The 12,887-nt window shown below is 34.8% G+C and overlaps 1 protein-coding gene across 1 annotated transcript; it reads left to right on the plus strand.

Annotated features, from left to right (window-relative positions):
• Positions 1-1,299: 1,299 nt before the first annotated feature.
• On the plus strand, positions 1,300-12,881 carry LOC117118226 (excitatory amino acid transporter 3-like). Its single transcript, XM_033262745.1, has 7 exons — positions 1,300-1,902; positions 6,314-6,356; positions 7,184-7,425; positions 8,390-8,623; positions 9,896-10,090; positions 11,467-11,601; positions 11,909-12,881. Exons 1-7 carry the CDS (start codon positions 1,412-1,414, stop codon positions 12,105-12,107), a joined length of 1,539 nt encoding a protein of 512 aa, XP_033118636.1. The 5' UTR covers positions 1,300-1,411; the 3' UTR covers positions 12,108-12,881.
• Positions 12,882-12,887: the final 6 nt, after the last annotated feature.

The raw sequence follows: 12,887 nt of genomic DNA on the forward strand, positions 1-12,887 counted from the left end.
GATGTTCTATAGTGACAATGTTGATGATGACGATTGCAATGATGATGATAACAGTATAATGATGATGATGATGATGATGATGATGATGATGATGATGATGATGGTGATGATGATGATGATGATGATAGACATTTCCCAGATATGCAACGATGCTATTTTATAATTATTGAAGTGGAATTGTATAATTTTGGTGGTTAAGATGCTTACCTTCCAATCACAGGGTCCTGGGTTCAATTCCTGCCAGAATTGCATGATTTTTTTTTTGGTCACGACTAAAACAACTCCACTCCCTAAATTTCATATTGAAATTTAGTTTGTATAAAGCATCGTGTGTTTATGTTTGTCTTGTGGAAAGGATTGTCACCTACAAGTAGTAAGGTGATCTATTCGCTATTGACAATCATTGGTGCATGCGTTGTGTACCTAAATAAATAATTAATTGCAGTAAATTATCAAAACCTGAAGATATAAAGATGAACCTTATGTTCAAGTTAAAACTAACCGAAGCAGAAATTAAATTTTATCTACTGCAATTAGGTTTAATTATTATTCTTAGAATTGTTACTGCTTGTAATAAATTTAATTTATTTTAGTAAAGAATGCCTAGTCCTTGCATGGTTGTTCGTGTTTTGTATTTGTATGTACGTTATGCATGTATGAGATGACAACATAATTTGAGTGAATCTGTATCTGAATGATATTACTGTAATAATGATAACCGGATCTATGCATTCACTCAATAGAAACCAGCTATCCTCATGTAAATAAATTCGTTGTATTCTATATACGGTTACCTTCTCATAAGGTAGCGTGCCTGCATTATATCGATTTTCTTCGCTGTACTCTTGCAGGCCAACAATAATAGCGTCACTTATTTGGCAACCAAATCGTCACAACGATTAACAATGACAAAATATTCTGTACAAAACACTTTATTATGTAAAGTAGTGCTGTGGGATTGTTCAAATAAACTTGAGGAGTACTAAACAAATAATTAGTGACGGTGCCAACTTGGTAACATTTGAATAAGGTAAATCTAAGTTTCAGAATGAAAAATACCTTGGTTTTCATAAAGTATAACAAATATTAGGCCATATATCATTAAAGTATTTAGTATATATTTCATCTGGTAAGCCTAATTGACTCAAACCGTCATTACAGCTAGTATATATTTTGTATATTGAATAGTTCGTGAGCATGTTTGCTAAATATTGTACCTGAACTGCACCCACCTCTTCTTGAATGAACGAGTCTAAAATATCAAGCCCTTATACATTGTGCGTAGATTATAGTCCTGGTTATGTTATCATAAGCTCTTTGAAAGTTGAAAGTTAAAGAAGGAAGTTGGTATCACTAATTGAAAACCCGACGGTAAATCCGCAAGTCTAACGCTATCAGTTTGAGCTTCAAGATGGAGAAACAAACTGAGAAAAATGACGTCGTTGATGGTGATGAAAGGGAAAGAGACATCATTGTCAAAGAATCTTTCTCAATCTTCATTAAGAAGAACCTGTTGATAATTCTTCTGCTAACTGCACTGGTGTTAGGATGTAGCCTCGGGTTCATATTAAGACTAGCCACTGACATCGAATTCACAGACGACCAGGTTGAATACATCCTGTTCCCTGGTGTTCTCTTTCTCAATATGTTGAAGGTTTTGATTATCCCATTGATTGTCTCCAGTCTGATATCTGGTATGGCAAACCTGGACCAACAGGCGTCTGGCAAACTTGGTGCCCGTGCCGTCATATACTACTTCTCGACTACCGCGATCGCCGTTATTCTTGGCATCATTATGGTGGTTACTATTCAACCTGGAAATGTTGCCGACGATGAAGACATTGACAGAATTGGAACTTCAGAACCAGTAGATACTGCTGATGCATTTATGGATCTCTTACGGTAAAATAACATTTAAAAAAAAATACTATTACCGGTACTTAATGCGTTAAGTATAATGTTGGATCTTAATCCCTTAACAACCCAGCTGTGTATACTGCTGAATACTCATCATATGTAATGAAAGAAATTTTGTAAACTATTTTTTACACATTAGTAATTTAATTTCCGAATTTTGATTTAATTGACATTAAAACTGAAGTTTACTTCTATTTGAACAGTGGTTCTAGTTGGACAATTATACAGTAGGCCTTTAGTACTGTCGGACAGTGATTGTATTCTGAGATTATCACACCTTCTTATTTAGACTTATATTAGCCAATCAGAACATTTCATATATTTCACACATTGCCCACACTTTCACGAGGGACATCCCCGTTATTTTTGTTTTATTTAACGCTCCAGGAAGACAATTCCACTAAGGAACGAAATTAGCCTTTTGAACATAGACAGAGATGCGTGTACATTTCAATTCCATTAGAAATACTGTACTGTTTAAGAAAGCAGCGTGTTTCTATGTAAGAGCGATAGATTAGGGCTACTTTGGACCAATGGACAGAAATTAGTTTAAGTTTTACAATAGTATATAGTTTAATGAACTATAAAATCGAGGTTGCTCAGATGAACTGTTGTTGTCTTCTATCTCTACCTATTCTTGCCTAGAAGTAGGCCTAAGTACAAACGTTAATACAGTACAGACGTAGAATCTGTATTTACACTTACAAATTGGTTTCTGAAGTAACATTCAAACCTTTGTATCTTATTTTATTCAGTCAATTACGGATGATAGCTTTTAGTTTAGGCCTCCTTCCTTTTTTCGGTGGAGATGTAGGGGAGGAAACATATATAGTCCCAACCTCAACACTTTGAACCAAATGTCAATGAGCCTTAGTCAAAAAAATTTTAATAACCCTGATTTATCATTAACTTATTAATGCGAAATAAAGTACAGTATTCATACCCAAATTTATAATGTCATTAACTTATTTGGGTGCTATTGATTCCAAAAATATTAACAATAGATGGAAGCATATACCAGGAAAATTACATCAGCCTCCCTGCATATACTATTCAATTTCTGAGAAACAAATAACGTTTAATTAAATTTATTTTATTTCTTAGAATATTGAAGAAAATATCTTGGAGCGTTAGACATTTATCTTTGGCACCACTTGTGTTAGTCCATTACTATTTTTTGTTTAATTGTTTAATTCCTGTTTTACATGGAATTGTCCTCGACTTTCAACTGACAAAAGCTATGTTGAGTGGGATAACGTGGAGAGTGGCGTCAGTATTGTTTATCTACGACGTACCAACGTCCAATCAAATGGACCTTTTCGCTAAGCTCCGCCCCTTGGATATTGTTGCTAAGGTCCCACAAGACGGCAGTGTTAAAACATACGCGAACACCTGCGTTTGTGGACAACACGTGTGTTTGTAAGACGCGCGTGCATTTCTAGCGCTGTTCTGATTAGTCAGTTGTTAAGTTTGATTGAGACTCCGGAAAGGTCTATTGACCACCTTATTTGCAGAAATTCTTATAAGTTTATGTCCCTAATACTTGGTAGGCCTACTCTCTACTTTTTCGATTCCAAAAACTAACATGCTATGCTGAATGACTATCTAAATTTTCGATGATTTTAAAATAGCATTTAATTAATTAAGATAATTTAGAAGAGCAATTAATTAATTAATATAATGAACATTATTATTATTATTAATAAATTATTATTATTATTTTAATTTTATTTTTATTTATTTATTTTTTAAAATTTCATTTTAACCACTTTTATTCATAGAAAATCCTCCAGGGGCATGGCAAGGTACAGGGAAAAAAAATCAAATTTCAAACATAAAAAATGTTTTTTTTTTATACCTTTATTCAACAATATTTCACTAGGGGCAAAGCTAAATAAAAGAAGCCCTTATAATAATCATAATAATTATGATTCAATCATGTAGGATTATACATTATTCAATGATGATAGTATACTTCTTATATTTCTTTTGTTTGTTAATACAATGCGATAAACCCATTTTTAAGCAAAACACAAACGTGGCATCTCATTGTTGACGTGATGTCCTCAAAGAAGACACCGTGTCCTTATTGGTCATGAATGTCCGGTGTAAATAAAGTCTATGGGTCTGTGATAGGCCTATCACTAAGACAATGACACTCGAGTCTATTGTTTACACGCCGTAAATTTAATTCATATAATTCCGTACTTATTTCGATATTTCCTTACCGAACTTCCTCTGCTCTTGACCTACGACTTGGTAAAATTCTACAAATCCTTGTGTTTAGGCCTAACCTTCAATTGACGTTATTGGTAAACACAACAAATGCATATAGGCCTTCATATTAAGCCATTACATTATTATTGTAACAGATATCAAATGTCTGAAATATTCTGTTGATTATTTACTTGGGAGTATCCGACATATCCAGCCAGATCATTTCCGATAACAGACGATAACAGAGTCTACCTCGTCTAGCAAGAAGAAATAAGCAGTAATTAGGAGTGCATTTTCAAGAAGCCTTATTGTAATATGTGTGGTATTATTTCACCTTAACTTGGAAACACGTTGAGAAATAGGTGCTTACTAAATCATTACGAATGACATGTGGCTACCATTTTATCATGTGGCTTTCGATGACAACGTGTCTAATTTTCCTAAAACTTCTTTCGGCACCTATTAATAGTATTACACAACAGCATACACAAAACATGGCTTCATGAACCTTAATTTTTCTGCCCAGAGAATATATTCTTTGTCGACCAATGAGTTTTGTATTCATCGACAGCGATGCTACCTAAAACAATTCTACGTTTAACATCACATTCCCCAAGAGTGAATCTAATAATATACACCTCTTTCCACATTTCATATATTCTTTCAATACTTATATACCGATATCACGCTTAGTGTTACAAACAATATGACGTGTATAGTTCGTTTTGACTTCTTTTATAAATAAATTCCATTTACAATTCACTAAGTTTTATACATTTAAGTATCTCTAAGGTTTTGTACCCGTTTTCGTATAAGACATACATCATCAGCGTACTTAGATTCAAAGAAATTGGTGGATAGGCCAAGTAACGCCGGGCACTCACTGCGTCGGAAGCCCGGTCTTACGACCGTCGCACGACGCATCCAATCCCCCGCTCCCTGTGAGCGCTATGTGACACGACGCTGCAGTCTTAACAACAGATCATTAAAAACCATCAGTTGTGAGCGCGTCGTCGCGTTGCGTTCTGTATAAATCTAGGCCTAGACCTGCAAGGTTAAGTACAAACAATTTGCCAGAAAGGCTATTACCTTGGAATGACCCTATACTGTACTTTCAAACTCTGTGGAATAATGCTCGATTCACTTTAACTTTTAGTTTTGTGTTTGATAACAAAAAACGTACTAATCTTATTCCATCAGTTGAACAACCTGCATCCTTCAACAAGCTTAGAACCTTTTGGTTCGGCTGGTGATATCAAAAACTTTCTACTGTATACCCATTTTATGAAATTTACAAATGTTAATGTTAGCATACAATACGCAGAGTCCAAATAATATCTAAGCAAGTACTACGCGTTTTAAAGTAATCTAAGATAACATTTTACGAATAGATTTACAGTACTTAAATAGGTCTCAAACTGTTCATTGAACCACTAGGCTTAATCGGCTTTTGTAATTGTTTACTAATACAATATAAACATGTACCAGTTTCAAAACAAGTCTTGAAAATATCATTGTACTGTGCATACAACAGTTCTTCCCCTGCGCACTTTATCGGTTCGTTCGGAACATCGTCAGGCATCCATTTAGTAAAAGTTTAAGTAAATATTAAACTTATCGTATTGTAACAACAATACAAGTGAGTTTTTTCTGAAGTTTTTTTTTTTATCATCAACAAGGAAGTATTACCGTACTTTTTTAACGAAAGTACGTCGGTACATCGGCAGTAATATACTATTATTCTGATACCATACGCGTCATCGAATAATATTGACATTTTTGTAATTCACGTTTTAATAAACAAACATTGACATCGACGAATATTTTTTCCCATACTAAGCCTAACTATGAATGCCCGCTTTCAATGTTCATATTTACTCATTCAATATTGGCTACCTGACCAGTCGTTTACATTAAATCACTCTATTATATCGGTTATAATGGCTTAGGCTCAAGTTTGCAGGATATATTTGGTATACGGGGTGTAATTTGGAAATCGTATTCTCATGTTTGTGCAAGGCGAGCCTTGTGAGCAACTTAGAGCCCCATATATTTATTGAAAATAAATCCATTGTATTAATTTTCACAAAAGAAATTTTCGGCCAGTCCTTCATCAGCTTCACTGAGTGCACAATATATATTTAAAAAAAAAAAAAAAATTAAACTTGATATCTTTCAGAAATATTTTCCCGCCAAACATTGTCGAAGCCTGTTTGAAAACAGTAAGTATTATAGAGTTAATGTACAGTTCACTTTTGTTGATTTCTATAATTCTTCATGATACAGAGCATTAATGCACAACCGAATAAGAGCCCAATCACACTTGAGAGTTAGGATGCTAAGTGAGGAAATAAAGGCATAGGCCTACTTTGCGATAACAAATACAAAAGGCAATTGAAATATTTGTCGACTTAGAAAAAATTTGACTTACAGATTGTTAATTAAAGGAAGCAAAAAAAAAAAAAAAAACAATAATGGAGATAACAATTTGACATGTAAAATAAGATTTAGAAATTATTCGACTGACGCACAGTCGGCCTAAGCAAGTTTAACTGTACTAAAGTCAAAATTCATTAATTGTTTAAAGTTATACGCGACGGTACTAATAGTTGTCGTAACGTTTAGTCCAAGATGATCTTTAACTACCAAGCCTTTTTAATTGGCAGTATTTATAGTTATACATCATTCTTTAAAAAAATTCTAATTCTGATCGGAAGTTATGCATACTTAGGCCTACATAACATCTAATCACAGTTCAGAATTCGTTTAAGACTGGTTTAACTAGTCACTCTCTTTAAACTAAGTCGATGACTATTATATTTTATTCTGGTATTTTAAACATCATAGACCAATGATTGCAGACGGAAACTCAATCACTGTAAATTGACCATGGTATTTACAAAAGTTGTTAAAAACGCATTACAACGGGTTTAGGCTAATATTCCATGGTACAAAAATCCTAAGTTCAAAATTTCCAATGAAAACACAAAAATAGAATTAAAAATAAATAGTGGTCTACTTATTTATGCTTTTTTTTTTTTGGTTATAGTACAAGACCCGACAGGTAGAGACGGATGACATGGATATGGACGATATGAACGAAACTGAAGAGGCAGTAATGTACAAGTCGGTTGGCGGATTTGAGGACAAGTCTAATATCCTCGGCATCGTCGTGTTCTCCGTCGCTTTCGGAATCGTTCTTGGAAGGATGAAGGAAGGTGGCGACCCGTTGAGGGCGTTTTTTAACTCGCTAAATGAAGCAGTCATGCAACTTGTGAAGATTGTGATCTGGTAAAAATACAATTAATTTGGATTTCAACTGAGTTCTAATATATGGCTATAGAACGCGACCCTGCAGTGATTAGGTTCATTTTAAGTTCGGTAGCTAGTTTGAAAAGCTTTAGAAAACGCAAATTGCGTTAACATAAAAGATTAATAGACCTTTCCGGAGTGTCAATCAAACTTATCAACTAACTAATCAGAACAGCGCTAGGAATACGCGCGTCTCACAAACACACGTGTTGTCCCACAAACGCACGTGTTCGCGTATGTTTTAACACTGTCGTCTTGTAGGACCATAGCAACAATATCCAAGGGGCGGGGCTTAGCGGAAAGGTCCATTACCCATTTATTAATATTCAAAATATGTAGAATGACGATATTTTAACATGCACATTTTTTTCTTTTTAATTTGATCTTTGATTGGGCCAGGGAGCACTTATTATTATGACTGCTCCCTGATGGGGCAAAGTTTGAAAAAAGATTCAAGCACGGAAAGTAACCAAAGTGCCGGACAGTAAAACCCTGTGCAAAAAGATAGGGAACGGGGATAGAAGAAGAAAAAAGGTTTTTTTCACAGATGTCATTGACGGAGATTTTCTGTTGAGCAGTTGGTGCGGCGGTTGCATTTCGGTCTCTCAACCTTGAGGTCAAGGTTCGAACCTTTCTGTGCATTTCGCTTATGTTCCTGGACAAGGCACTTTACCTACGTTTGTCCCTCTCCACCCAGAAGTATAAAATGGGTACACGGTTCACTACTGGGGAGGAAAAAGGCAGTTTGGAAAGGAACTAGAAACCTTACCACACAAAGCCGAGGCTTAGGACGATGGGCTGACAGCTCATTCCCCTACGTTCAGTAATGAACACAGACTACTTTTACCATTGACGGAACCTCTCCCCACCCCCAATACTGTAGTATGAGAAAAATCAGCAATATAAACTAAAGGTATCAAAAGTATTCACTCGTATTTCTCAGGGTGTCACCGATCGGTATCTTTTTCCTCATCATGGGCAAGATCATTGAAATGGACGACTGGGCGAAGATGTTCTCCCAGATCGGCATGTACATGGTGACAGTTATCGCAGGCTTATCCATCCATGGCATAATCATACTTCCATTGATATACTTTGTCTGTGTCCGGAAGAATCCATACAGGTTTTTGAGCGGGGTCACTCCAGCCCTTATGACGGCGTTTGGAACCGCGTCGAGGTACGTTTTAACAATTTAGAATTAATCATGATTTGTTAATATTAAAATTAATAAAAATATTAATAATAATCAAATTAATAATATTAATAATGTTATTATTATATCATATTATAGGCTATTATTATTATATTAATAACAATATTAATAATAATCAAAATAATATTAATAATGTTATATCATATTATATTATCATAATAATAATAATAATAATAATAATAATAATAATAATAATAATAATAATAATAATAATAATAATAATGTAGAAATAGTCAATATTAAATTCTCCAAACAAATATAACAAATTCCAATGAATGGAATACAGGTCTCCCTCTTATTGAAGACCCCTCCAATTAAAGACCAACTTTTTGTAGCCCCAAATTAATATCTATCTTTTACTTAAGCATAATTGTTCTAATAAAGACCAAAGCTGATAATACCATGAAACCCAGGTCCCAAAAGTGGTCTTCAATTGAAGGGAGACTATTTATATTGTTATAGATCTACCATGTATTCACCATAGGCCTATATGTAGTAATCATTTATTCATCAACTTTTTAAATAATTATTGTTTCTATTAACAATCTTCGTACGACGTAAATGTAAATTAAACCTTATTTACTCAACATGCAAATTGATAGCTTTGATCATTTTTTTATTCGTAAAACGGGCATGTGTAATTCATGTTTAAAACATACGGTACAGAAAGTAAGAAACGCTGCACTTTTGAAGGCTGGTTACACGTCGATAAGAAGATGTATTGTCCCTTGCTAATGTCAAAAAATCATTAAAAAAAGTATCTTGAAATAATCTTGCTCATATTGCAATAGCATACAAATTATTAACTTGTGCATAAAAATTATTTAATTTAAAAAATGTGTACCCTGATTTAAAAAAATAATAAAACACTTATAGTGACTGGAAGTGTTTCTATCATTTTTCGCTGTAAACTGATGGGTAGACATTTTTTAAATACAGTACACTAATTTCTATGTTCAAGTTGATGACTTTTATGTTACTTCAAAATGGGCAAGTTAATTTCAAAAAATATTTTTATGATTTTTTGGCATCTAGCATGGGACAATACATCTTTAACGACTGCGTCGTTTTATCGAAGAAAAAGTTTGTCAGGAAGTCGTTTGCAGCTGTTTTTTTTTTCTGGTGACGTAACACGAGTTCAACCATTATAAAACATGGGAGGAGCTATGTTCGTTTATGTCGTCCACTGAGCATTCCTTAATGGACAGTTGCTTCCTTTCATTTAATATGATTTAGCTCTGCTACGCTACCACTGACCATCAACTGCTTGGAAGAGCACAACCACGTGGATAAACGCGTAACGCGTTTCGTACTCCCAATCGGAGCTACGATAAACATGGACGGTACCGCCCTATACGAAGCAGTTGCTGCGATTTTCATTGCCCAGGTGAACGGAATAGATTTGGACTTTAAAGATATAATAACTATCAGGTAAGTCACATCCCTTAAATCTACGTAATAATCTACAAATTCATACGGTAACTAGCATTTTGAGTCGTTTATAAACATGTTTATCTTTATTAATCAAGAAAAAGTCAAGAATTTTTTCATAAAAAGAAAAACAGAACTGGTTTTCAGTCGACAAAATTCCTTAAATCTACGTTTAAAATAAAGTAAACAAACAGGAGCAGTCGCTTCATCTGAGTGCATACCTCTGCCCTGTGTTTGAGTACTGAACAATATTCAGGCCATGTATGATGGGCGGTTCCATTATTTCTGGCCCTGTGTCTGAATGCCGAACAATACGCAGACCGGTGTTTGATGGGCGATTCAATTATATTATTTTATGTTCGAGGGTATTTCTGTTTAAAACTAAGTTATCTCTATTTTCATTGTTATATATAAATAGATATCTTAGTTTTAAATAGAGATATCTTAATTTAAATAGAGATAGCTTTGTTTTAAATAGAGATTAATTAAGGATTGCACTCATGAGTTCAGTGGCGATCAAGTAGTGGGTGAAAGGAGAGCTCGATTATTTATTTACCACTTATTTACACCCTCCATGATGGGGTTGAGGTGGGCGTGGCTGCGTGAACTTCATTTTGTGCCCCCCGCCCCCGATTCGAAATACAGTAATGGATCCAGGAATTCGAAATAGAGAGGTTTTACAGATGGCGGGTGTACACCGCCTCAGCCCCACCATGGTTTGGGCTGATCATGGTAAGAAAATTTATGATTAAGCATTTCTAGTTCACTGGAAAAGGCACTCTCTTTTTGAAATTAGAAAAATTAGAAATTGTGCACTTTAAAGTTTGCAAAATTGTTTGGCTAATATAGGTTTACACGCTTCCGATTTTAACGCAAAGTGCACTACATTGTTTTCACAATAAATTGAGCCTCTGATAACTGTTTGCAACCATACATCGATGGAGTGGTTACTGAGGTACGAATAAAACTTCTTACTCGGTTTTGGTCCGTAAATATGCACAGCACTATGAACAGAGCTCATGTAATAAAGACAAAATTCATGAGTGTCATTGATAATTGTTCTTTCCACTCGCTTTTTAAAAATGGGTTTTTAACTATGGAAGATTGGTGAAGGGGGGGGGAGGGGTTAATTAATATGATGAGAAGGCATCATAGCGCCTCTTTACGGCTGCTAGGTAGCAAAATTTACAATGAATCGCAAGATTATTTTAAAGGGGAAGTCACCCCTAGATCTGTCTCTTATACACATCTAGATGTGTATAAGAGACAGACAACTCGGCTCGCCATATTACATTGAGAAAATGTACGTTCATGAGGCCAAACTTATAAAAGTTTGTTTCACTTTCTCCAGTAACGTGTTCCATTATCTTTTTTAGTATAACTGCAACTCTTGCTAGTGTGGGTGCCGCGGGAGTGCCGCAAGCTGGGCTTGTTACCATGGTGATCGTACTCAATGCGGTTGGTCTTCCAGCCGAAGACGTCACATTGATCCTTGTAATTGATTGGTTCTTGTAAGTTTAATTTTAGGCCTATTTGTAATCTGTTAAACACAGGACTTTGTATTTTAAATCACACGACAGTATAAAGCACGCATTATATTTTTAACTTTAATATTTACGAATTAATGTTTGTAATAATGTAAAAAAAATCATTAAAAATATTATCACTTTAATTTAAAGTGAATTTCATATTAAAAAAAGTAGAAAATGTCTACAATTTCAACGGCAGACTCAGGGAGGCCTATATACAGTGCTAATAGAACCTAAGACAACTATAAAAAGTTTTAAAATTTATCTTTTGAGTTTCGATATTTTTCAGGGATCGTATTCGAACCACGGTGAACGTTGAGGGCGATTCTTTTGGCGCGGGAATAATTGCGCACTTGTGTCGGAAGGATTTAGCATCGGTTGACGCGGCTACTGATGTTGACAAACTACCCTCCAAGCACGAGTACACAAATGGAGGCTACGACGAACCAACGTTTATAAACCTTGATGATGATGATACTAAATTCTAAAGTTCCCGGATGAAGTGACTAACAGCTTTACTCCACACCAACTCTATGTCGACGCTTAAATCTAATTGTGTCGCATTTTTCCTTGAAAGTATAATTTTCGCTAATCTTACAACTAAGCACACCTAAATTTCACTACCAAATGACGTGGTTTTCTTCGCACAGGTCCTTCGGGCCTGAGGCGGTACAGCAAGTCTTCTCATAACTAGCGCTTTGCTTCCTAAACTGCGGTGGCGGACCTTCCCTTTTATTTCTACCAATCCTCTTATAAGCCTACCTTTGGAGTCCTTAGGAGGTCGGCTTCCTCGCCAGCACCAGAATCAATAAACAATGGCGCAATATACAAATGTTTGTAATATACAATAAGAGGATATCAGCATATATAAATAAATATATATATATATATATATATATATAATATATAGGCCTATATGTATATATAGAAGCTTGGCTCACCACGCCTCCGCAGTCAAGTAGGACGTTTTCCATGTACACGAAAGGTTCGGGGTTCGATTCCCGGTGTTTTTTTTTTTTTTATAAATTAATACAGTACTGATATACTCGTAAGTAGGCATTATACGCAGACTTTGTTAACAATCAGTTCTAATATCTGATTAAGTGTCGATATATAATATAATTAGTCTCACAATATGTGGGGATAGATACCTTCTATTGTGTGGGCTTTGACTTTTAAAGTTGCTTAGAGAACACCTCTTGCAAGTTTCTGTGTGTATGGGTTAATAATATTTTTTTAATTGATGTACAGTTTCTTAAATACTGATT

The sequence above is a fragment of the Anneissia japonica genome, unplaced genomic scaffold (assembly GCF_011630105.1).
Source record: "Anneissia japonica isolate Jap-2015-1 unplaced genomic scaffold, ASM1163010v1 scaffold7345_len93687_cov157, whole genome shotgun sequence".
Lineage (NCBI taxonomy): Eukaryota > Metazoa > Echinodermata > Crinoidea > Comatulida > Comatulidae > Anneissia > Anneissia japonica.

Excerpts from the sequence above, each read along its gene's own strand:
- LOC117118226 (XM_033262745.1), top strand. The coding sequence starts at position 1,412 with ATGGAGAAACAAACTGAGAAAAATGACGTCGTTGATGGTGATGAAAGG. Across the intron at positions 1,903-6,313 it reads GCATTTATGGATCTCTTACG|AAATATTTTCCCGCCAAACA; the intron begins GTAAAATAACAT and ends GATATCTTTCAG. Across the intron at positions 6,357-7,183 it reads TCGAAGCCTGTTTGAAAACA|TACAAGACCCGACAGGTAGA; the intron begins GTAAGTATTATA and ends TTTTGGTTATAG.